The sequence below is a fragment of the Citrus sinensis genome, chromosome 3 (genome assembly GCF_022201045.2).
Source record: "Citrus sinensis cultivar Valencia sweet orange chromosome 3, DVS_A1.0, whole genome shotgun sequence".
NCBI lineage: Eukaryota > Viridiplantae > Streptophyta > Magnoliopsida > Sapindales > Rutaceae > Citrus > Citrus sinensis.
The window spans coordinates 25,136,143-25,161,702 of NC_068558.1; the positions used below are offsets into that span (position 1 = coordinate 25,136,143).

General features: G+C 34.3%; 1 protein-coding gene across 3 annotated transcripts; it reads right to left on the reverse strand.

Moving 5' to 3' along the window:
* Positions 1–14,353: 14,353 nt before the first annotated feature.
* On the reverse strand, positions 14,354–19,566 carry LOC102630953 (uncharacterized). 3 transcript variants are annotated; one of them, XM_006478102.4, is made up of 7 exons: positions 19,338–19,564; positions 18,820–19,073; positions 17,269–17,486; positions 16,920–17,160; positions 16,658–16,743; positions 16,227–16,318; positions 14,354–15,156 (listed from the first exon to the last, which is right to left on the reverse strand). In XM_006478102.4, exons 2-7 carry the CDS (start codon positions 18,916–18,918, stop codon positions 14,882–14,884), a joined length of 1,011 nt encoding a protein of 336 aa, XP_006478165.2. In that variant the 5' UTR covers positions 18,919–19,073; positions 19,338–19,564; the 3' UTR covers positions 14,354–14,881. The 3 variants fall into 3 exon arrangements, with proteins under 3 accessions (XP_006478165.2, XP_024955151.2, XP_015385674.2); XM_025099383.2 differs by having other exon boundaries at positions 19,257–19,564; XM_015530188.3 differs by lacking the exon at positions 18,820–19,073 and having other exon boundaries at positions 19,338–19,566.
* Positions 19,567–25,560: the final 5,994 nt, after the last annotated feature.

Here is a 25,560-nt window from a genome sequence, read left to right on the forward strand (position 1 = left end):
TATGCTTATCTACCTTAAATGCTCTAGCACAGCTTTGCCCTAATATTTGGTGTGCAGTGATTGATATATATATTGCACGAAAATTAAGAGATTTGTGTGGTACTACATTTAGTCTATTTCAGCGAGTTTACCAATTAGTGAGTCTTTTATGTGGTAAAAACTCCTCTTTCAAAGGCTGATATTATATCCGAACTTGGGCTAAGTATCCCCCTTTAATTATTCAAGACAAATCACATAATGATTCCTAAAAGGATTCTTGGCTTTTCACCCTCAGTGATTGGGAGCTAGAGAAATTTTCCGACACGTACCCTGGCTATCGAGTTCAAACTCATTTTCCACCCTAAGTAGCTTCATAGGAAATTTTTGTAGAATGTTTTTTTTTTAAACGCAATATGCTTTTTTTTTTTATAATTATAATGGAGTTGCACCTCTATCAATCCTGCTGAGTAAGGTCTGATTGACCAAGTTTTTAAAGAATATGAAAACTTACGACCTTGGAAATATGCTTTCTAACTGTATTTGGCTTTATCTCTTCTGCTTCTACCATTATTCCACTAGCAGGTGAGCTTTTATTCAAGAATAGTAATTTTTATGTTGTAGAATGATTGTGATATTTTACTTTTTTTTATTTATGCTTCTTGTAGAAGACATTGCTTGAAAAAGACGAAAATAAGGTAATCACCTCCAGTTGTCGGATCATCATTTCAACTTCCGAGAACATCCTCCCAGGTAGTTACAACTACTCAAGGGTTACGGCAGACACCTGAAACTACTTTAGGATCATAGCAAGAAACTTTGTATCCACAGTCTGCAAGCTCTCGCTCTACATTTGTCTCTACTAATGCTCCTATGTCCACACCTTTTCTAGTAGATTTCAGCTAAGGAGCTCTGCTTCTTTTAAAGGATTCTAGAACTTCACTTAGGAAGATCCTTCTCAGGTATACTTGAACTCTTTTATTCAACTTGGACCTTAATATGTCTCTTTTGATAATGTGACACAAATTAAGAGTTATAATATTTTGATAATGTGACGCAAATTAAGAGTTATAATATTATTGATGTCATGCTTGCCGATGTTTGTCAGGTATTATACCGTAATGCTTTTTGGTTGCCATTATTGGTATGAGGTTGGATCCTAACTTCGTCCATCCCTCTGCAGCTTGGTTGTGCTGTTCAAGTATCAAGAAAGAAGATAAAAACCCTAAAGCCGAAGAGAAATGTTTTACTTGAGTCGAGTCAAGCTTCTGAGGAAAGGATTAATGAGTTGGAAAAATGTTTGAAAGAAGAGAAAGCTCTCGTGGCTCAATTGAGATTGGATTTTAATATTGCAAAGGAAGAGCTAACTCAATCCTAATTGGATTTTAATGCTGTAAAGGAAAACTAGCTCAATATTAGTCCCAAGTTCAAGAACTATCCAGCTCTCTTGACCAACTAAACCAACAAATTCTACGTATAAAGGCTTTAGCCATTGAGAAGTTCAAAACTTCTGTTGAGTTTGAGAATTTCCTTGATGAGGAACTTTTAAAAAAGTGATGCAAACTTTAAGACCATGATGGAGAGTCGTTATCCTCAACTTGACCACCACTTTCTATAAGATTGATGATATTGATTGCCAATTATGTGCACGATGCTGCTTTTTCCATTAGCTCTTAGTTGTTTTTTTTTTCCTTTATGCTCTGTAATAAGTATTTTTGTTACCTTCACAAAAAAAAAAATCCACAAAAGCAGTCAAAGGGCAAGGATTAGCAAACTACTTGTCTCAAATAGATTAATAAAACAGAAAGACCATGTCCAGTTTATAATTTTATTACTGGAACAACATTATTACGGAGAAGAGTGTAAAAAAAAACAAAAGCAACAACTAAGAGCTAATAAAAGAAGTTGCACCATACACATAACTAGCAACCAATATCATCAATCTTCTAGAAAACGGTAATCAAGTTGAGGTTAATGACTTTCTATCATGGTCTTTTACGTGATCTTTTAAAAATTCCTTGCTAAGGATATTCTCAAACTCAACAGAAGTTTTGAACTCCTCAATAGTTGAAGCCTTCATACTTGGAATTTAGAGGTTTAATTGGTCGAGAAAGCTGAATAATTTTTGAACTTGGGACTGAGATTAAGCTAGGTTTTTCTTTGCAGCATTAAAATCCAATTAAATTGATTTAGCTCTTTTTTTGCAGTATTAAAATCCAACTGGATTGAATTAGCTCTTCCTTTGCAACACTAAAATCTAATTTCAATTGCCCACGAGAGCTTTCTCTTCTCTCAAACATTTTTTTGACTCATCAATGCTTCTCCTAAAAGCTTGACCCGACTCAAGTAAAGCATCCCTCTCCAGCATCAGGGTTTTTATCTTTTTCCTTGATGCTTAAATAACACAACTAAACTCCAGGGGATGAGCAAAGTTAGGATCCAACCTTATACCAATAATAGTAACAAAAAAACAATATTGTATGACACCTGGCAAACTTTGACAAGCATGACATCAACAAGATCAAAACTCTCAAATGCTTCATGTCATTAGAAACTACATATTGAGGTCAAACTTGAACAAAATAGTTCAAGTAAGCTTGAGAAGGATCTTCCCAAGTGAAGTTCTGCAAATCTTTAAAAAAGGGCATAGTTTTTTTTAGTCAGGATTTACTGGAAAAGGTATGGACATAGGAGCATTAGTGGATGCAAATGCAAAATGAGAGCCTATAGATTGTAGATACAAAGTTTTATGAGTGAAAATTGAAAAAAAAAGTTTTTTGCTACAACCTGGAGCAATTTTATATGTTTGGTGTTACCCTTGATTAGTTGCAATTGCCTAGGAGGATAATCCCGCAACTTGGGAATATGATCCCACAGCTTGAGGTGATGACTCCATGGCTCAAAAGACATGTTTATCCTTATGTTTATACGAATCTTTGAGGCTAGATACTTGTCTATTTTCTTTTTCTTTTTTCGAGAAACGTCGTCTCAAGAGGCTTGGTTAAAAAAAAAATATTACAATCATTTTGCAACATAAAAATTGTTATTCTTAAACAGAAGCTCACCTAATGGTGGAATAATAATAGAAGCAGGAGAGGTAAAGACAAAAATAGTTAGAAAGCCTATTTGAGAAAGATATTTCTAGGATTTTAAGTTATCAAGGTCTTCAAAAACTTTGTCAATCTGACCTTGCTCAGTGAGATTGATAGAAGCGCAGCTTCATAACACTGTTGAAAAGAAAAAAAAAAGAGTAAAGACAAACAGGGAAAATCCCCTAGCTCCCAATCCTTGAGAGTAAAGACAAACATATTCTAAAAAGATTTTCTATGAAGCTTCCTATGGTGGAAAAGTGAGTTCGAGTCCGATAACCAAGGAAAATCCCTTAACTCCCAATCCTTGAGAGTAAAAAATAAGAATTCTTCCAAAAACCATTATGTGATTTGTCTTGAATAATTATAGGGAGAGACTTAGCCCAAGTTCAAACATAATACTAGTCTTTGAAAGAGGAGTTTTTACCTCATAAAAGACTCATTAGTTGATAAACTCGTTGAAATTAACTAAATGTAGGGTCAAGGAAACCTTTTAATTTTTATGCGATATACATGCTAATTGTGATCCACTAAGCACTGGGGCAAAGCTGTGCCGGAGCACAGTTAAGGTAGATAAGCATGTACCTCAAAAAATGGTATAATAGGAATAATGTCACATTAGAAAAAGTCAGGATAAAAAGCGACAGTCCTAGGAAGAGGCTGACTAGCAAGCTTAGTAGTTTGTACATTTTTAAGTTTAATTGAACTTGGAATCTCATATTTGACTCAAAGAGATGAGATAGATTTTTCAAATATCTTATTCTTTACCTTATCGATAGACCTATCAAAGTTGGATTGGAAGTTGGTTTGGTTATCAGGGATAAATGACGCGAGAGTAGAATATACAACAGAGGGTGTTTAGTCAATTAATATAAGATAATAATCATCATCACCAAAGCAGTCATGATAGAAAGAGTTAGAACTATTGTCGAAATTTAAAGACATTGAAAAATTTTAAAAGAAAAAAAAAACACCCACAAAAGAAAATGAAAGGCAAAGAAATGGAACTTCAACGGTATCGACGAATGGTGTAAAAAATAGTTCATATAGAAGATATGGAGACAGAAACGACTTAAGCTTTTATGCTTTTGGTTTTGGTGGAACTAGAAACTAAGAGTTGGGGAGTAACTATTGTATAAAATGTGTAAAAAGTCAATAATTGAGTGTGTGGAAATTGTAAAGTTAAAAGTTAGCTCCCCATGAGTAGGGAACATGAGCCATACTTCTCAAGAGTGGGGACTAACAACCATGCTTCCAAATAGTGAGGGGTAGAAACTATGTCCCCTTAGGAGTAAGTTACAATAACCATGCCCTTAAAAGTATGGAATGTGAGCCATGCTTCCTAAGAATGGGGACCAGTAACCATACTCCTCAAGAGTAAAGACCAGAAGCCATGCTCCTCAAAAGTGGGGAGCAGAAACCATGCCCCTCAATAGTAAGGAGCAGGAGCTATACTTCCTAAGAGTGGGAACCAGCAATTATACTTCCCAAGAGTGGGACCAACAACCATGCTCCTTAAGAGTGGAGACCAAAATCCAAGCTCTCTAAGAGTGAGGACCAGTAGCCATATTCCCCAAGAGTAGGGAGTAGAGATCGGGTTTTACTAAATTTGGGGACTAGAATTCATGCACTCCAAAAGTAGTGATAGCAAAAAAAGTCATGCACCATAAGCCTATAAGGACCATAGACCTGGTTTTAGATCATGGACCACGCAAAAAGACCAAATCTAAATAAAAAAGCTATTGTTGTATTAAGTTTAGCTAAATAAAAGTCAACAATCAAAGGATGTTATAGTAAGAAATGAAAGAATATCTTGTAATTTAAATCCTAAAGGATAGAGGAGAATTAGGACAAGTTTCAGTTAGAAATATATTTTATCTATAGAAAGTTATTAAAAAAAGTCTCTCTTAGTATAAGGAACAAGCACCGAAAAAAGTAGTGAAGAGAGTAAGAGCTTAATTATAACTGTGGTGCCAATAAAAGATTTATTTTTTTAACCCGTAGAAGTAGGCCTAGGGTCGTACCACGCTAGTTCTCTGGGTCTTTTTATTATATAAAAGGTCTTGGGAGAAAGAATTTTATGTAAATTAGGCATGCTTCTTCTGTCTTTATTAATTTATTTGACACTAATAATTTACTGATCCTTGCCTCTTCATTGCTTTTGTATTTTTTTTTTTATGAGGGTAACAAAAATTATTTTGCTTTCCTTGCTTTTTTTTTTTTTTCCCTTAGAAGAGCAGGAAATACTATTAACTTTTCCTATTGCTCTCCTCTTTGGAGGATCAGGAAATCTTTAACCTCTCCTGTTGTTCCCCACTTTAGGGAACCAGGAAATTCTTAACTTCTTGAATTTAAATAAAAAGAAAACTTTAAACAATATCATGAAATTCTATAGCAAGCTAATGATATGCTTTATTATTAAATAAACTCTTACCGGTGCTAATTGGTAACAACCTCCTGTTAGCATAAAAAAAAAATATTTCTAATGATTTAAAGAAAGCCTTATTAAATGTTTAAATTTTTGGTAAAGAAAAGCAACCAATGGTGCTTTATTATTGGTAATAATTCCTCAAATGCTTTGCATTCCAAAAATGTGGAAGCACGATCTCATTCATATCTTTGAGCCTATAAGTCTTAGGCCTGACAATCTCTACCACTCTATAAGGGCCTTCCCAATTTGGCCTTAGCAAATTGACATTTTTCTCTTTTGCACTCTGAGATATTTTTCTGAGAACAAGAACACAAAAGATTATTGGCTTTATCTTTGAGTTAAAGTACCTAGCTGCCCTTTTGTAGTGTGTTGTTGCTCTAAGCTGAGCTTGCTCCATCTTTTCTTCTACTAGGTCTAGACTTAAGTTCAGTTACTTTAGGTTTTCCTCGAGTTAAAAGTACTACACCCTATAAAAGGGCATGCAAAGGTTTACAGGAGTTACTGCTCCTGTCCTAGACGTAGACGCAAGAGAGTATGAAGTTTCTCTTATTGCTGAGGTGTGTGTGGTTTTGTAGGTCCACAGTACAAATAGTAATTTATCTACCCAAGCCCCTTTTTGCTTCTCCAATTTGATTCTAAAGTGGTGCTTAATTATTTTATTGATAACTTTCAGCTATCTGTTTACTAGAGGATGAACTAGTGAAGAGAAAAAGTTTGTCCCAAAGTCTTCGTATAACCCCTTAAAATCGGTATTATCAAACTGTTTCTTATTGTTTGTCATGATGGCCTAGGGGATATCGAACCGGCATATGGTAGACTTCCATGTAAATCTGGTAGTCTTTTGTTCTGTGATTTATGTCAAAGGTTCTACTTTTGCCCACTTTGTTAAATAGTCTATAGCCATTACAGTAAACTTTGTTTGCCACTTGTCAGTTGGCATTGGATCGATGATGTTCACCGCCCATTGAGTAAATGGCCATGGCCTAGTAACTAAGGTGAGCTACTCTGGGTGCTGACGAAGTATGTTGGAGAACCTTTGACATTTGTCACACTGTTGAACAAATTTTTGTGCATATTAATTTCTTCATAGTAGGCCAGAAATACCCTTGGCGAATGGCCTTATAAGCTAATGACCTTACACCCGAGTGATTGCCGTAAATACCATTGTGGATTTCTCTCATTATATAATTTGCTTCATCATATGATAGACATCTCAAGTAAGGTAATGAATATCCTCTCTTGTATAACACATCTTTTAAAATTACATATCATGCTAACCTTAACTTGATCTTTTTTGCTTTCTTCTTGTTATCAGGTAATCTTTTATCTCTCAAGAAACGGATTATAGGACTCATCTAGCTCCTTACTATATTAACAAGATTAATCTTCTAGTTCCTTTTGTGGTTAATACTCAGATTTTGTAAGAACTCAACATGGATTAATCTAGTGAAGCCTGTATCAGTGTCTAATGCTAATCTTGAAAGGGCATTTGTCTTGCTATTTTCCTCCCTCGAAGCCTGAGTTATGATGTATTATACAAAATCCATTAGTAGTTCTTTTACCTTCTAAAGATAAGTTAATATTCTACTTTCTTTTACCTTGTACTAAGATATACCTTGATTACAATCAACTATAAATCACTGAAAATTTTCAACTTTTCTACTCATATCTCTTTTACCAGCCTGAGCCCAACGACTAGGGTCTCATACTCTGCTTCATTGTTGGAGGCCTGAAATCTAAACCTGAGAGTAAAACTTATTTTTGTATGCTATAAAGTCACTAAAATTAGTCTTACTCCACTCTTTTGTTGGTTGACGATCCACCGACGTACAACCTCCAAATTGGCATAATTGATTTACTAGTTCTCTCCTTCATAAATTAGTTATTAGTGAATTCTGTTATAAAGTTTGTAGTTGCTTGCCCCTTAATGTTGTTCTAGGTCGATACCTGATATCATGCTCTCCTAGCTCTACAGTCCACTAAATCATTCTTCCTGACACATTTGGTCATTGTATTATTTGTCTTAGGTGCTATTTTGTGAGCACTACTATGGCATGAGCCTAGAAGTAAGGCGTTAATTTTTTGGCAGCTACTACTAGTGCTAGGGCCATTATTTCTATAGTTGGGTACCTTGTCTCAACATCTAAAAGAGCATAACTCATACAATAAATTGGCTTCTAGACCCTATCTTCTTCTCTTATAAATATTCAACTTATTACCAAGTCTGAAATGGCCAGATACAAATAAAGATTCTTCTCTCAATATTGGCTTAAAGAGAATGAGAGGACTCTTTATATATTTCTTCATTCCCTGGAAGTCTTTCTTTCATTCCTCTGTCCATACTATTTTTTTTTCTCTAAGGATTTTGAAGATTAGTAGGCATTTATTTGTCATTCATGAAATAAACCAATTCAAGGCTGCAACTCTTTCTGTCAACATCTGAAATTCTCTAATTGACTTTAGAGACTCCATGTCCAGAAGGGCATGAATTTTTCTGAGTTAGCTTTTATTTCCTATTGGCTAACCATAAACCCTAAAAACTTTCTTGAGGAGATCCCGTATGCGCACTTGCTTCGATATAGCTTTATATTATATTGCTTCAAAATCTAAATGCTTCATCTAGGTCTGCGATCATCCATTTTTCTACTTTTAACAAATATATCATCTATGTGGACCTTCATATTTCTCATAATCTGGCTATTAAACATTTTGTTGACCAATTTTTAATAGGTCGCTCTTGTATTTTTTTTAGTGCAAATGGCATAATATTATAGCAATATAGGCCTTTGTTCATAACAAAAGATGTCTTTTCCCTATTTGGACGGTACATTTGAACTTGGTTATACTCAGGGTATGCACTCATAAAAGTAACTAGCTTATGCTCTGCAGTAACATCGACCAACTGATTAATTCTAGGTAAAGGAAAGTTATTTTTAGGACATGCTTTATTTAAATCAGTGAAAAAATCCATCCACTTCTCATTTTACTTTTTAACCATCATTATATTGGCCAACAAGCTTGGATAGTAGCACTCTCCAATAAAGCCCGTTTTCAAAAGTTTCTCCACCTCATCTTTTATTGCCTTGTATTTTTTTAGATTGAAAGACCTTCTCTTTTGTCGTACTAGCTTATGACTTAGATCTACACTTAATCGATGGCCGATCACTTCTGGATCTACACGTGGCATGTGCTCATGAGACCATGCAAACACATTAGATTGTGCTATAAGAAAATCTTCTAGTTGTGATCGTATTTTTAGAGCTAACAATAAGTGAACATAAATTGTCTTACTTTAGTCATCGTGTTGCACTCGGATGGTGTCTAGCTCGTCTATTAGTGATCCATTTGTTCACTTTTCTCCTTTCTAAGATCAAGCGTGACTTGAAGACATTCTCATTTGTCCATCTTGCCTCTAAAGGCTGTGGTATAATATTTTCTAGACTTCTTCTGATCTACCCTTAAGAATATAACCTCGGTTTCTGTAGGAAAATTTACCATAAAGTAATAAAATTGATGTTACTGCTCAGAAAAAGTTTAAACTGGTCTATCCAAAATAATATTATAAACTAAAGGATGCTCCTTTACTAAGAAGCTTGTTATCTTAGTAGCTTGATAATGTGGTTTTTTTAATAGTAGTTGGCAAATTTATACTGCCTAGAGGAATTAAGCACTCTCTGCTAAAGCCAATCAGTGGAGTATAGATTGGCCTCAGTTTTTCTCTTCTTATATTCATCTTTTCAAATGCTGCTACTTGTAAAATGTATGCTGAACTCTCATTGTTCATTAGTACTCTAAAAACCTTCTTGTTTGCTAGGCCTTCTTATTTGCTACGGTTACCAAAATAACTAAAGCATCTTGTGGTTGGTACATTCTCTTACTTCCTTTAATGTTAATGTGATAGTATTATGCTCCATTCTAGCCTCTTTCGAGGGTTTACCTACCAAGTTAGTAGGTAAAACTTCTGGTGTAGCCCTAACCTCCCTTATATGATCATTTCATGTCTTCTTGGAGTCCCCTACTCCTATGAGTCCACTAAAGATAGTTCTTGCAAAGGCCCCTCATACAACCTCTTGGTCATCAATCCAATCTCCTACCACTACAACAACATTTTGTGGCGCATCAACTAAGGCATCATTCTGCATACCCTGTGCTCATTTATTCTTACAAAATCTTTAAATATCCTCTCTGAATTAGAGACTCCATCTCCTCTTTAAGATTAAAGCAGTCATTAGCATAATGTCTATGATCTCTGTGGTACCTATAATACTTGATTCTGTCTCTTTGATTTAGTGTAGTCGTGATTTCTTTAAGCTTCCACAGCAATCCTAGATCCCTTGTCAATAGAAGCTGTTACTCCCTCAGTACATTAAGTGGTTATACTTAGAGAATCTGCTTTGTGAGATTCTTGGTCCCCTGTTGTCTTTTGGTTTATTTCTTTTTTTTTAACCAGTTCATCATTCCTCTTTTCTTTAGACCTCCGAGGGTTCAAATCTATTCCTCTCTTTGTATTAACTCATCGGCATTGGAGTATTTTTGTGCTCTTAATAGTAACTCAATGAAGGCTTCTAATGCATTCTTGGCGAGTGAGTAATAGAATCTTCTTGGTCATAGCCTTGTGATTATGATGGTTAACACTGCCACATCTATATAATTTTCTACCCTCACTATCTCTTTGTTAAAATAAATAATATAGTTCTTTAATGACTCATCTTTCTTCTGCTTCACTGATAACATATAAGTTTAAAAGAAGTTAATGGTCTTTTGCTCCCACAAATTGACTAGTAAATATTTGACTAAGCTAGATAAATGATTAGATGGAATCGAGTTTCAACTTTCTATACCACTTACATGCCACTCCTGTAAGTATCGAGGAGAAAGCCCTACACATGGCTGCCCCTATTGCGCCTTACAACTCCATCTACAACCTAAAAGTTTCTAGATGCTTGGTTGGGTCTCCTTCTCCTCATGTACCTTTACTTGGGGCAACTTAAATTTTGTTGACAATGGGGCCTCTAATATGTCCTTAATGAATGTGGTTCCACCTCCTCCAAGTGAGGTTCTGCAGGACATGTTGATCAACATTAGAGTCCTCTGAGTTATGCTTCTTGTACTGACGTTTTGAATTCAACTTTTGGTGCAAAATCCTGCTTGTCTTCCAGTACATATTGGAGGTCTCTTGGATGATCAGTATGACTTGCATGAAACTATGTTGTTCTAGCTGATATGGCAAAGTTGGTTTTTTTACGAACCCTTTGTGGGCTATTATTATCATCTTGCAAATTATATTGCAAATCATTATGCCACCCTTTTTTCTTCCTACAGGGTTGGATCTAGGTTTGTTGCATGTTCCTGGTTCTATATATACTGGAGAACCTTGGCCATGTTATGCGTTAAATCAACCACTTGCTGTGCAAGTGGTGGATATGGCCCAGCACTACTACGTCACTTTCTTGGTGGATTGGGAACTGTTGGCAAATTGCTATGTAGTTGCAACAACTTCGTTAACTCATAGTTACAGAGAGCTTGATGTGACCTTAATAATAGTGTTTATATTGTCCCCACAGACGACGCTAATCTATTGACATAGAAATCCAGTCAATTAAAGAATTGATTTATGTGGGGATGATATAATAATACAAAAAAAGAGAATTAACATGGTTCGGCCATTGGCCTATATCCATGGATAGAGAAAATAATTTTTTTTATTAAGATTGCAATTATAATTAAACTCTCATTTACTATATTAGCTTCTTTGGTGCTTGTTTCTCATACTAAGAAAGACCTTTTCTTTATATCTCTATAGATAAAATTCATTTATAACTAAAACTCATTCTAATTCTTCTCTGTCCTTTAGGATTTGAATTACAAGATATTCTTTATATTCTCACTAATTTTATCCGTGTCAAGTCTCATCTATTCTACTTTTGGACCAAGCAATATCTTTTAATTTTTTACTTTTATTTAGCTGATCTTAATGCAACAATAGCTCTATTTAGACTTGGTTTTTTTGCGTGGTCTATGATCTAAAATCGTGTCTATGATCCCTATAAGCTTATGGTCTATGACTTATTTTGCTATCCCCTACTCTTGGGGTGCTTGAATTCTGGTCCTCGCACTTGGTAGAGCACGATCTCTGCTCCCCACTCTTAGGGAGCATGGCTGCTGATCCCCACTCTTGGAAAACATGGATCTTGCCCCCCCCACTCTCGGGGAGAATGGTTCCTAGTCTCCACTCTTGGAGGGCATGGCTGCTGCTCCCAATTCTTGGGGGCCATGGTTTCCGCTCCCCACTCTTGGGGAGCATGGCTACTCCTCCCCACTCTTTGGGGGGCATGATTGCTGCTCCTCATTCTTGAGGAGCATGATATTTTAACTTTATTATTCCCACACACTTCTTTATTGACTTTTTACATATTTTGTACGATATAATGAACGAATCGAGAATCAAAATTAAGTTTGATTTAGTTTGAAATTAGCAAAAACTTGATAATTGATTTGATTTAAATAATTAAACTATTATTGGTTTAATAAATATACATTGAAGTAAACGATTGCTGGTGTGAGAGTTGTTCGAGACTTTTGAGTTCCTGAGGGACTCATGTGTCCTCTCTAATATAATATTGGGGTGGAGGTAGATATTTCTCTCACTAATTTGTCGATGGAGCATATATCCCTATACTATTTGTGATAGTGGATAACTGTGCTATAATAAAATAGATGTAGTTGGTCCCCAAAAAAAAATCCGATGTAAATATTCGTAGATATTTGATTATAAAATATATATCACTAATTCCAAAAAAAAAAAAAAGATTGTTAGTTTGGTTTGATTTCAGTTTCATGAAGAATCTTCATTCATTTTAATTCTTTAAGGAAATTAACTACACGATAAAATAAAATCATTATAAGATAGGAATTTTATTTTATATCTTTATGTATTTTATATTAAATTTGTGTTATCTTCTGTTAATGGTATTATTCTACGGTAAAACATATCATAGACTTAATTTAATTTAAAATCAATATAAAAACAAAAAAGCAAACCAAACTACTTTGAAATGGTTAAAGTCATTGCTATGATTCAATTTTTTCAGTTAAATTAATGCTGAACACAGGAATTGATTTTTTTATGGGTTTAATTTTGACGGTGCCTGCTGCACCCTAATTCTAACGTTCAAAAGGAAAAAGAAAAAAAAAGGAAAAAAAGTTGATCGTAGCTAAGAAGATTATGTTCACATTTCTTAACATTCAAAATATTATTATATTCTCATTTTTTATTATTATTACTTTTTTATCATCCATAATCTTTCTACTTAAATGGATAGGTTGTCGCATCAATTACCTTAACTTATAAAATAATTAAATTAAGAGGCTGAAAGCCAGGAAAATTAAAAAGATAAGATTGACCATAGAATAGAGCAGATGCCGTAGTATTTTGACTAAACACAAAGAATTTGATGGTTCCTTTGCAGTAGCTTAATATATGCTAATTATGATTAGAAGAGATCCCTACTTTTGCACGATAAACAAGCAAAGATTAAACACATATTGTCAAAAACCTTGTAATCAAGGCCACTTTCTTTTACTTGTTTTAGAGGATCTTAAAAATTAGATAAAAATTTACGATTTAGTTGAATTGCTGAGTTTGTATTGACTACGAAATCAATGATCATGAATTGATTAGGACCCTTATCAATCCATAGTATAAGTAAAATCTAAAATAATAATTGATGGTTAATAAAAGGATATTAAAGAAACAAATCTGAACCATATGAAAAACTCATAGCAAAACTTAGCATGTTTGAATTTTAATTACCTGGTCCATCAATGGGGCAGGTTTGATAACATGTACTAAAATGGTCCATGTTTGGTAGTAAAACAAAGATTAACCGCGTTGTATTAATTGCACATCAAAGTCAAAAAAAAAAAAAAAAATAGATTATTGAGACTCGCACTCACCGCCGGGTCTGCGCGTATCTGCACATTTCTTTTATTTTTTTTATTATTAAAATGCTTTTAATATTATTTAATTTATTTACAAATTAATGATAAGTTATTGCATATACACAGTATATAGATAGTCACCGCCGGCGACCACACATCGTCGCTAATTAGCGGTCATCGGAGTCTTTAGAAGTCGAATCTGATGTCTTTGGAATCCTTATCGTTTAGATCTACACATCTATAAAATAATCACTGATGAAGGAGACTTATATGGCTGGAAAAGAAAGTTGATAATAATCGGTTTCGACAATTCACCACGGCGAATTGAAGTTGATAAGCCTTTTCTGGGCGAAGGGTGTTTCTTTTGTTTATTATCACTGTGCAGCTGTGTAGATTCGACAAAGAGGATTCTAACGGTATGAAATATTGATTTCAACTATCTCTAGTGGGCGGTTGTCGGTGGCGGTGGACGGCAACCGGCGCAGTCGCCGGCGATTAACATTCTTATTTTTTAAATAATTATTAAAATTAATTAATTTTATAATAAAATAATAATATAAAATATTAAAAAATGTAATACGGATCATACCTACAGCAATCGTGAGTTCTTGTAATATTAAATATACAGTATTACAATATAATATAATTTAGGCTATAGTTATGTTTGAATTGACTTATGATAGAGTACGAATTTCAATCACACACATAAAATAATAAATAATAAAAAATTTATTATGACTCATTATTTATTATTTCTCATTTTTATGTGTGAAGTTAAAATTCGTACTCCACCACAAATGAACTCCAACATAATTTATTATAATAGAATATAATTCAATACGGTTCGGCGCACCAAACATAACCAAAAGATACTCATTAGCTACATCATCCTACTAGGCTATCTGAAAAATTAACGAAAAGCAAAATTCAATATCCCTGACAAAAATACTTGCATTCGACTATACGAGTGATTGACAAACATTAGTTAGTCAAGAAAAAGTGGGGCGACTTTTGCTCCCAAAGTTAATTAGATGAACAACAGTTACAAACATATCCTTAAAAAGGGGAATTACCAACAAGAACATGTCACATGATTCTGATTAAACTTGTTCTAGATTCATACAACACAAAATTTCCTGCACAAACTTGACCTAGAGAAGATGAAGAAAACGAAAAGAAAAAGAAGGAAGTTAGAGAAATGTTGAGTCCTATTTAATTTACCAACACGCTCTACTTGTCTGTCTACAAGTACCTCACAGAACAAAGCAACTCAATTCATGAAAATCCTTTGAAGAGAGCCATTGCTTTGAGATAGTTACAATACCATTGGTTCCGGGGCTACCTTTGAAACGCACTGGTTAGAGCTAGCATTGGGAGTTTTCCCGTTGAGTTTACCGGAACTGAAGCAAAATGAAGGGTTGGGGAGTCATGAACACATACCGATCTATATGTTAGAGTGGCAAGCGAAAAATTTGAAGTCATGATGGTGGACACCGAGCTGCTTCAACCAGGAATCCGCTGCATTGAAAAGATCGAGAATCCTTTCTTGGTCGCTTGTATCTGGATTTAGCCAAAGATCTCCTAGCATCTTGTAAGTAGCCAGCCCAAAAGGAGTAAGGGCAATCTTGCTGCTGCTTTTTCTTTTTGGCTTACCTTCTGTTCTTTCACCAACTTCAGAACAACATGAATTATCTGTGTCATCATATTCCTTAACACACTCTGCAAAATCATGCCAGGGACAAAAGAAATATCTAAGCACAAGGAGCCATGATACAGCATTAATAAATTGCATCAATAGTATGCCAAAGGAACCCGCTCAATCATCCACAAGTCACCAAAATATGCAATAAACGGAAAGGGATACCCAACATTCAGAAAGTTCTTTTATGCCTGCATCAGAAAACTCTAAGGCAGGCCGAAAAGTATATAATGTGGAAAGAGATGCCAAACTTGAATTGTAAGCTCGACATAACTTAATCCGGGTCAAAATCTTTCTTTATTATGTAAAGAAAATACCAAAATGATTTATGGCACTAGTGGTAAAAAAATATAATCATTGGTGATAGAAAATAGAGATGATGGTGATGCACTATTTGATTGTGAAAATTTGGTATGACAAGATAATTTAAGATTCTAAACCTCCATAGTTCCCCCCTATATGGATAATAGCAATTCATTTTCCCTCTTAAATGTGTAATAATAATCAGTTGCCAGATACCCTTTCAATTAGAAAGCCAGTACAGAACAATATTTCACCACCAAATGCAAGAAAAGTATAAGGAAATAAGAAAGCAGAAAACTTTAACACCCCTATGGCAGGGCTAATGACTTTACCAAAAATAAAGCATTATGGACTACAGAGTTAGCATAAGCCTCTTTCCATTTCTACACAGTTTGTCAAGCTACTATTGCATGATGGGCAAAAGAACGCAATCAGACCCTTGGGTAAGTGAGTTGGTATGCTAAGTAATAAACTGTTCTGGTCTAAAATTTGTGCGGGGAAACGTAGCAGCAGCGGGAAACACAACAGGCTGGTGGTGATGTAATGGAAGGCACTTCAGTTAGTTAATGTCTGACTTAATACCATCTCATTTAAACCGTCCAAACAAAGGCCATACAATGCATTTACTGGTTCCATGTCGATATTGCAAGGAAACCATGGAGAATGTGGAGAGAAAAATATATTAAGGAATATCAATTAACTTTTCAAGAGATATTGTAAAATGTTCTTGCATTTATCATTCAACCAGCGATAATTTATCTATGAATTATGTAGATAAGAAAAATACCTTGAAAAATTGACGACAGTGTATGATAAGTGAGGAAGCATGTTGACAAGTCCTTCTCATTCTTCCGGGATGGAATATGATATATGGGATACCTATCATTAAAAATCATCCACATGAAAACCTAAGAGAATCAATCTCCAAATACAGAACAAAAATAGTATGCAACAAAGTTTCCCATGTCTTAGGAAAACTTCTGCAATGATTAATATTATCTCATCAATCACATGTTATAATAGGTAATCAATACACAGCTGCCACTTGTACTTCTAGAAAAAATTTAAGAAAATTAATGCATAATCAATTCTCTTATCAGATTTTATCAGCGTCAGAAAAGACAAAATCACCTTTAAGCCGTCTCTTTGAAGTGGTTGGGCAGAGATAGAACCTATTAATCAAGAAAACGTGTAATGAGAACAGAAAATTATGCTTACCAAGCAACAGCCATCCAACTTGCTGGCGAGAGATCCACACTTTTAAGGGTTGTTAGTCCCGGATGATTCCGAGCTAATTCTGTTATCTGAATGCCACACAAAAGTTAAATATCTAATACTCAATTAAATAGTCAAGCATGGTATGCCTTTGTAATATAGCGAAGAAACTCAATTAAGTTATGATTTTGTAATTTCGCGAAGAAGCTGACAACGCTAAGCCATTAGTAGTAATGACATAACTGTGCATACGGAAAAGGATTACCTTGTCAGCAAGCGGAACCCGCCAATAAGGAGAGGCCATCTCAAAATACTGGAAGTAAAGGTGGCCAAGCTTATTGGTCATCAGCCATGAACCATCCTGTTCTACGCTTGAATCCTCAGAAATGCCATCCCAAGTTCTGCTGGAGTTGTTGCTGAGGGACCTCGATAGCTTATCACTCCCACTGTCATCACTCCAAGAATCACTTTCTAATTCTACCACATCACTATCCTCCCTCGGATTCCTACATTATATTGAATAGATATACTCAAACTCATTGCTAATAACACTATTACAATGGCTAGCTCGCTGAATTTGATACGTCAAACATAAAAATGAATTCATTAAGAACCTGGAAGCGACAAGAGACTTGTTAGTGTAGATCTGGATGGCCGATAGATAAGGGACATAATATTGCGAAATTTCCTCTCCGTTGCTCAACACCACCGGCGTACCAGCACCATATGCACTCCATTCACAGTAGCAGTTCCAAAGATCTCCCAAAGTGAAATATTCAACAATTTCCTTATCAGTTGGTTGACATTGGCTTTTCAGTTCATGAATGCAGCTCTGCCAATATTTCACAAAATTAAATTACAAAATTTCCAAATATTTTAATTTAAAAAGTTCACAAAGCTAGCAACTCCCATGGCATGCACCTAATTCATGAAACATTTTATCCCTGGAACTGTTTCGAAGATTAAAAGCAAATCACCACCAATTATTATTATTATTATTATTTTATCTTGTAATCACGCATAATAAAATGTACAGAATAATTACCTAGCCCATTACAACCAACTTTTATTTCAATTAACTTACAAGTTGCTATTTACGTCGTTATAAACGTCGTATTTGTAACCTTTTTTTTATTACATGAGATTATTGCTCAAGAGTACAACTTATATTACATAAAATTACTGAGATTAGTTTACATCAATTCTTATTAAAGACCGTCTAAATTTTTATCATTTTAAATATTCGAGAGATGTATTTTTATCCTTTTTAATATTCAAGATATATTTACTCCACTAATATTTCAAAGAGGAAAAAAATATCTTTACTTAAATTAAGAAAAAAAATTAAAAACTTTAACCCATAATCTCACAATTGTGAGGTTTGACTCTAACCACGAGAGCTAAAAACCTAGTGGCGTATTTGTAACATTTAAATAGTCACGTTTCAGATTTGGAGTATGAAGTTGATGCGTTGCTAATCTTATCCACAACTGACAACTGTACTGCAATAGACCTATAGCAGGTAGGGCCAATAAACTAAATTCACACCCGACGTGTTACACGCTAACTAATACAGCACACTGCCACGTCACCAAAAAATATCAGAAAAATAATTCAATTGGTCAAAAGGCTGAACCCTCAATCAGTGGATAAATAAATCTTACAAAATGAAACAATTCAAGCCCCCAAATTCAACTCTAAATTGCACTTAAATTAGTTTATTAATTTATGTTTCCTTCCCCTAATCAACTGCACAATTGAAAATAATATTTAAAACAAGACAATATTCCTGGCAGCTTAAGAAATACGACCAGTATTATTTTTGTTTAATCGTTTTCCTCCGTTGCGCGTACGGCTCAAATTGTCGAGGAAGCTAAAAAGGGGCCCCACCTCCCTCAAATCTCAAACGGAACGGAGAAATTATTGATTGAAAAACTACTACAGTACGATATTATCTTTTTCCTGAATTTTTCCCGACCCGCAAAATTTTTATTTTGTTTTATTATTCCGAATCAACTAAAAATAATAAAAATTATCCACACGAAACGGCGTCGTTTCGGTGTCGGAAGAGGGGAAAAACATAATGTAAATTATCTACGCAGACAACTAGATATCGAAAATCGAAATTTGATCTTGAAAAAAATCAAAAACAATGGCGGCAGTACCTGAGGAGGATGCGATCGCGATGGAAGATTGGGGGTGACACAGTGAATGAAGTTTTCGAGATTCGAGTTACCTCTCGTTGACCACGACGAGGACCACATTGATCGACTGATCGTTTTTATTTTCCCGATGAAAATTCGAGAGACGGCAGCGTTTTGGCTATCCCGAAGCAGAAGGAAATTTTTTGCAAGAAACGAAAAGAAAGAAAGGGGATTGTTTTAGAGAATCCTTTTGAGACTTGCAGATTTTCTCAACTCTAAAAAGGAAGAAGAAGAAGGAAAAATAATTAAATTAGATAAAAAAAAAACAAAAAATGGAAAGTGTGAACTCGCTTGAATTCACTACCTTTTTTAGAAAATATCCGAAACACGATAAATAGCTAATTAATTAAAATAAAAAATTGGATAAATGAATAAGAAAGACACTCTTTATCACTCACCTCTGATTCTGAATGCTTAATGTGTGTGTGTGTATGATATATATGTTGCTATTTATTAAATAAAAGAGAGGAATTCAATACCATAAAAAGCAGAGCAAAGCAAAAGCATAACGCTCTCTCTGTTTCTTCTTACTCTCTTTCTTTCTTGCTATCTTTCTTTCACTCGGCTCTGTTACGAGTTTTTTTTGGGTATTTATTGCTCCCCATTTCTTTTATATTTATTTATTAGAGTGAAAACAAAACGGATTAGAGCAGAAGTCTACTTGTGTTTTTAATTTATTTTATTTAAAGAAAATAACATAAAGACACTTTTTTTTTTTTTTTTTTTTTTTTTTATAAGTGAAGTGAAAAGGGGATAGAAGCAAAGACTAAAGGGTGAGTGGTGTCGAGGCCTTGGGCGTTCGTTTCGCCGCGTGTTGTTCTCGAGACAGCATCGATGTTGCACTCTCAAGTTTCTGTTTTTTTGGATTTTTGACTGGTTTGGCCTTTTGGTTGTAGCACAGGTGTCCGCTTCAGTTTTCCCATCTTTTAAACAACGTCGAGTGTCCACATTTCCTCACGATTTTTTTCTTTCCTTACGTTTTGTTTTCTTATACGATGAAAATGACGGCACATAATACACATGCACACACACGTAGATACGCATATAAACTAGTTTTCAGGTTTGAAATTTTAAAATACAGAAAATTTTTGTAAAATTTTTAAAACTATGAGATTTAAAAGTTTTAAAACTTTTTCTATTTTAAAATTGCAGATTGAAACATTTTTATACATATACAAAAACACACACACACATATATATATATAGTAATTTTCTGATCTGAAATTTTAAAAAACGGAAAAGCTCAAGAAACCCGAACTTTAAAATTCTGAATTAGAAAATTTCTACACACACATACAAACTCAATTTTCAACAAATCAATTTATATTTTCAAGGAGATGGGCTAACAAGTGTTTACGAATGATTTTTTTTTTTTTTACCACGAGATATCTTAGGGAGGGCCCCAACTGTGGGAGGCACCTTTAAGCCCGTACCACAATCCAGACTAAAAGTCTCCGCTCGAACCGAGAGGCACATGTTCTCCCAACAAAGGCGACTTTCCTGCGACTCGAACTGGGGAACAAACTCAGTCAAGCCACTTAAGGGGACTCCATTGCCAGTGGAGCCAACACTTTGTTGGTTGTTTACAAATGATTTTGTAAGGAGTATGGAATCAATGAAATAGCCTGATGGTGAACTAAAATGAGGTAGGCAAGTTACATTGAACTACGAAATAAAATAGTAATTGGATGTCGAGATTATGAAGTAACCTATAAAACAAAGACAATAAAGGTCGAAGGTAGGGCTAGCAGTGGCTGATGACGACACTTTAACTCTCAAGTCAAATTCCTCAATCATCCAATCAAGGTTTAGAGTTCAAGAACCCTTGAATCTCAACAATGGTGGATATCAAGAGATTAAAGTTAGCGAGAGAAAGAGTGGAGTTAAGAGAGAGTTCTCAAGTCCATTTAAAATTGAAACCTACTGAACTTAAATAAAAGTGTACTTGAGCGTCCTTTTTTTTTATTCCGACCAGTTGGGCAATTTTCCATTGGTTCTTTTCCCCTCAAGTAGGGATAGCTTGGTATTTCACTAAAATGCCAGTTATTGGTAATTCTTATTAAGCTTGGTAGCCCATATGCAAGCGGTGTTTTCCATTTGGACCATTGTCCACATCGCCCGTGTTGCTTTGATAGCTCAGCTGTCTCAATGAGATTGTTCTAGGTTCCTACTATATCCATTCTTAAGGGATCACAACTCCTTTGCTAAGATCAGAGCTACTACAGAAGATTTGGAATTTCTTAAGGCGAAGTAAAAGATTCCCTTTAGTTTCATACTTAGAGTCCTTAAAATATATGAGACTCTTAGTAATCCTCAAACGAATTGGATTTCCCTTCGTTTAGATATATTTAATTTTAGGGTAAGACTTCTCCTCTAGGAATATTTTAGGAAAATGCTTTGCACTTTTGATGTTGCTCCAGGACAATTATCTCTACCTGAATGGAGGATTTTGAGCGGGTTACTTGTCCTCTGAGCAGAAATGGAGAAAAAGAGAGATCATCTTGATGAAATAAGGCTTATTTCAACTCATAAATATTAGCAAACATGATCGAATTACTTATCTTTCAACCTTGTCCAAGGTAAACAACCTTATTCCCACTCGGCCTAATTAAAAAAAAAAAGGGTGAAAACATAGTTGGTTCATAATATATAAAAATTAGAGGCCATTTATTAAGTGAGGAATCGGTTTAATATTTAGGGTATTTGGTTTATACTTTAACTATTTCCCATAATTCTCTTTTCTTTTAACTGTTTGTGACTTAGGCCTCCTCCTCTTGAGGGTAGATTTGGGTTGTACTAAGAACAATACCCTTCTAATAAAGATATAGGAAAAGGTAAGTGCACTTGGACATGAGATCGGTCGGCAAAATAAGGAGGGAGAAATTGTTATTAATAAAAGGTTGTTGATGCCGATCTGATTAAATAGTTGCCGACTTCTACTTCTATATTTAAAACTATGGGAAGTGTCATGCCCATGCAATGCCAATTCCCTTGAAATAGTTCTTTAATTATCTTTTAACTACTTCTCTAAGCTTTTGCAAGAATGAATTTTTCCCAAAAAACTGATAATAGTAGTGGCGTTAAATCAATCAATGCAAAGGTTTTCCTTCAATATTTAATGCATGGTGCACCTAAAGAGGACAAACAATCTTCTTTTTTTTTGGTACAATAACGAGCCTATCTAAAGGCTAAGGCAAAACAGTGCGAGGGTATGAAACCCCAGTACAATCATGCAGAAGCCATAAATCAGGCCCTGGAGGAGGAGAATTAAAAATGTGCAGACCAACAGGCAAGGATAGAGCAGAGTTTGCAGACAAACAATCTTCTTTGATAGCTAATATTAATTTCTTGGCTTCTCTAAACGGCATTAGAAAATCTATTCAAGTTCTTTCATCTTTTAAAGTTGGAGGAACTTCAGATGCCCCTTCAGCTAAAAGTAAAAGGCATTTCACTTCTTCGGATGTAGCTAGAATGTTTGTTATTGGTGAGTTCGAGTTAACTATGGTGATTGACACGACTCAAAAGTATTATTACTCATAAGTATAAGAGTGTCTAGTTATAATATAACCCGGCGAGTCTAGGGTCGAACCACATGGAATTTAAAATTTAGTAATCAATTTGTTAAATAAAGAAAATTAATTGCGGGAAAAGAAATTACTATGAATCAATTTAAAAATATACTAAGATTACGTGATCCATTATCGGATTTCAAATTACAATTATAACTACTCTCTCACATTTGTATTTTTCAATTATTTCACCAATTAATTATTATGTCATTTAATTCTTAACTAACTTAAAGTGTGATAAATATGGGACTAAGTATCTAATGTGCCACAACTAGATTGAAGTGTCGACATTAAGTCAAAACGCCATATAAATATGAAGTGATTTAGATCTATAAATTAACATGCCATAAAAAAATTAGTGAGGAAGAAAAATACAACAAATAAAACTTTATGATTCATTTGAGAGAATAATTAATTCAATAATTTGAATCCTTAAGCTTCACATTTCACCTCAGTTTAGAAAATTAGCCACTCATTTTAAGAAAAAAAAAAACACTCATTTTATTTAACAAACTTTTGTAATAAATTACAAGGATATTCATTACACCAAAAAAACAAGAAAAGAAAGAAAGAAAAAATTCCTCAGCTTCACTCTACTCTTTCCTCCCCAGCTCCCCCTCTTCGCAAAAGCTTCTTCTATTTATAGGCAGCCGTCAGCATCAAATTCTTTTATTCTATTATTATTTCTCATTATTATCACATAAACAAACAAGAAAAACATGGGTGATGGTCAGGTGGCATAATGGCCTCCTAACCATCACCAACATGATTGCCCACTTTTTCTCTTTTTTATTTTTTTATTTTTATTATTTTTTAATTAATTACATCTCCTCAATAATGTTTTCCAAATGGTCTAGCAATTCTTTTTTATTTCTCACCTCCTGTTCCAACTCCTCTTTATTCTTGAAATATATATATACTATAAAATTAAAATAAAATTAACATGTTACAAATTAATTTAACATAAAAATATATTTGGGGAGTGTTAAGATAATTTGGGAATAATGAACACATTAATCGATATTGTAAGTGAAAAACTGATAATTTTATCCTTATTAAATGTACACTTTTTAATGTCAACCAGTGATCAAGCAAAGCATTTGGCTGAACATTTCTTTCATGCTCGTAAGATTTTGATTCCTGAAATGGTAGACGAAGCCAAGCGCTTGCCTTTTTAGAATTGTCATATGAATATGCTATATGTTGCTTAGGAGGTATACTTCTTCTACTCTTCCATATTATAAGGTGCCTGATTTATTCTAGTTTTTGACAATTTGCCTTATATTTGAGCAATGGTCCTGCTTTGGTTGCAAGTGCTGAGAAAAACATTGTTGAAAGAGATATTTTTTATGAGAAAATATCTTAGGTAACCCAAGATTGCCAAAGTAGAAAAAATAGGGTAACTCTAGTATCCCCATAGTAGAGAAAACAGGTTGTTGAAAAGAATGCAAGGCTGAAAGATGAATTGAAGAGTATAAAAAGCTTATATGATGCTGCCAAGAAGAAGCGTGCCTTAGAGCTTGCCCAGAAAAATGCTCAAATCCATACTACATCTACTGAAAGAGTTGTAAAACAAGGAAGGCCATGGTTTTACTGTGTCCCAAATTTGGAAGAATTTTCTGACTGTTGATCATTCTTTTGGGAGCTTGGAATTACTAAAAAAAAAAAAAATTATGTAAGAAGTGAGTGAATTGGTATCTCTTCTTATAACTAATGATCTTGAAGTGGATAATCCCAGCAGAGGTGGATTTTATCAAATAGCCACTAGAGACTCTAATGTACCTGAGCATCTTGTTGATCTTGATGATGATGACAAAGAGAAGAATCTACAAACCACCATTTGACGAGCTTCTAGAACAGATTAATTGTGCTTATGCTATTTAAACCTTTAAAACTTAGTGTTGGTTTGAAGTTCCTCTCACTATAGCTTTTAGGATTTTTTTTTTTTTTGGTTCTATTTTACTTTTTTGGTGATTTTTTATTTTGGACATTGCATTTGGTTCATGTGCCTTAAGCAAGGTATGCCAAACAAGACTATTTATGTAGTAAACTTGGTTTATTTTAGTATTAAGTTATATGATATATGTTTATTTCAAGATGATGCCTTTATTTCTAGTTTAGCTCTACTTGAGCTTCGATGATTTCTTGAACTTTATAATCTTTATCCAAAAGTTGGAGAAAATCACAACTACTCTTTTTTTAGATAAATCTAAATTAGACACAAAACTTCTTTAATAGATATATATTTGGTGGAGAAGGATCCCAATCTAATCACAAATCTCTATAATCAACATTTGGGGAGATTAGATACCCTTGGCATATAAACCCATAGTGTTAAACATAATCTACATAGAATCTTTTCCATGATGATTGTTGACGCTAATTTCTGGTCAACCGAAGAGTTCAATAAAAGGGTGATATAAAGAGTAAAACACCAAAGATTTACGTGGTTCAGCGCTTGGCCTACGCCCACGGGAGTCAAGAGAACAAATTCACTATAAAATAATGATTACAACGGAGATTTTCTTTCTTACTACTCTCTTGCCAATTTTTTTTTTGTTTTTGCCTGCCTCTACACCTCTGGAGCTCTCTATTTATAATATAAATTTTCGATATCCTAAATCTTTATTAATTCCTAATTTTTATCAACTTCCCCTACTTAGTTAGAATTTTATTTAAAATCTATTTTTGTCTCCTTCTTAAAGTAGGTTCCGAAACTTCTAGATTAATTAGAATTTTATTACGCTTTGTTTCCTTGTATGTTGAAGGCTATATTTCCTTTTATTTTTGGTTTCCTGGTTTACTTTTGACTTTTCTTGGTTCTTGGTTCTTGATTCTTGGACTTTTTTCTTTTTCTACTTTTCACTTTTACTTGGTTCCTGGTTCCCGGTTTCTGATTCTTAGTTCTTGGTTCTTGGACTTAGCCTCTTTTTCTATACTCATGCTCCATGCTGCTTCATGGGTTTCATGCTTCATTTTCTCTTGGTATCAACTGCCCCCTTGCACTTTTAGGGTTTTATTATTCAAGCTCAAAAGAGCTACTTCCTCGCTTATTTATACTTGGTTGTCACCTCTTCAACCCATCAATTGGTCTTTTTTCTCTCGTTCAACAACCAACTTTTTTTTTAAGTCT

Excerpts from the sequence above, each read along its gene's own strand:
- LOC102630953 (XM_006478102.4), bottom strand. The coding sequence starts at position 18,918 with ATGTGGTCCTCGTCGTGGTCAACGAGAGGTAACTCGAATCTCGAAAAC. Across the intron at positions 17,161-17,268 it reads AAGTCTCTTGTCGCTTCCAG|GAATCCGAGGGAGGATAGTG; the intron begins GTTCTTAATGAA and ends AATATAATGTAG. Across the intron at positions 15,157-16,226 it reads ACTGTCGTCAATTTTTCAAG|AGTGTGTTAAGGAATATGAT; the intron begins GTATTTTTCTTA and ends ATGATTTTGCAG.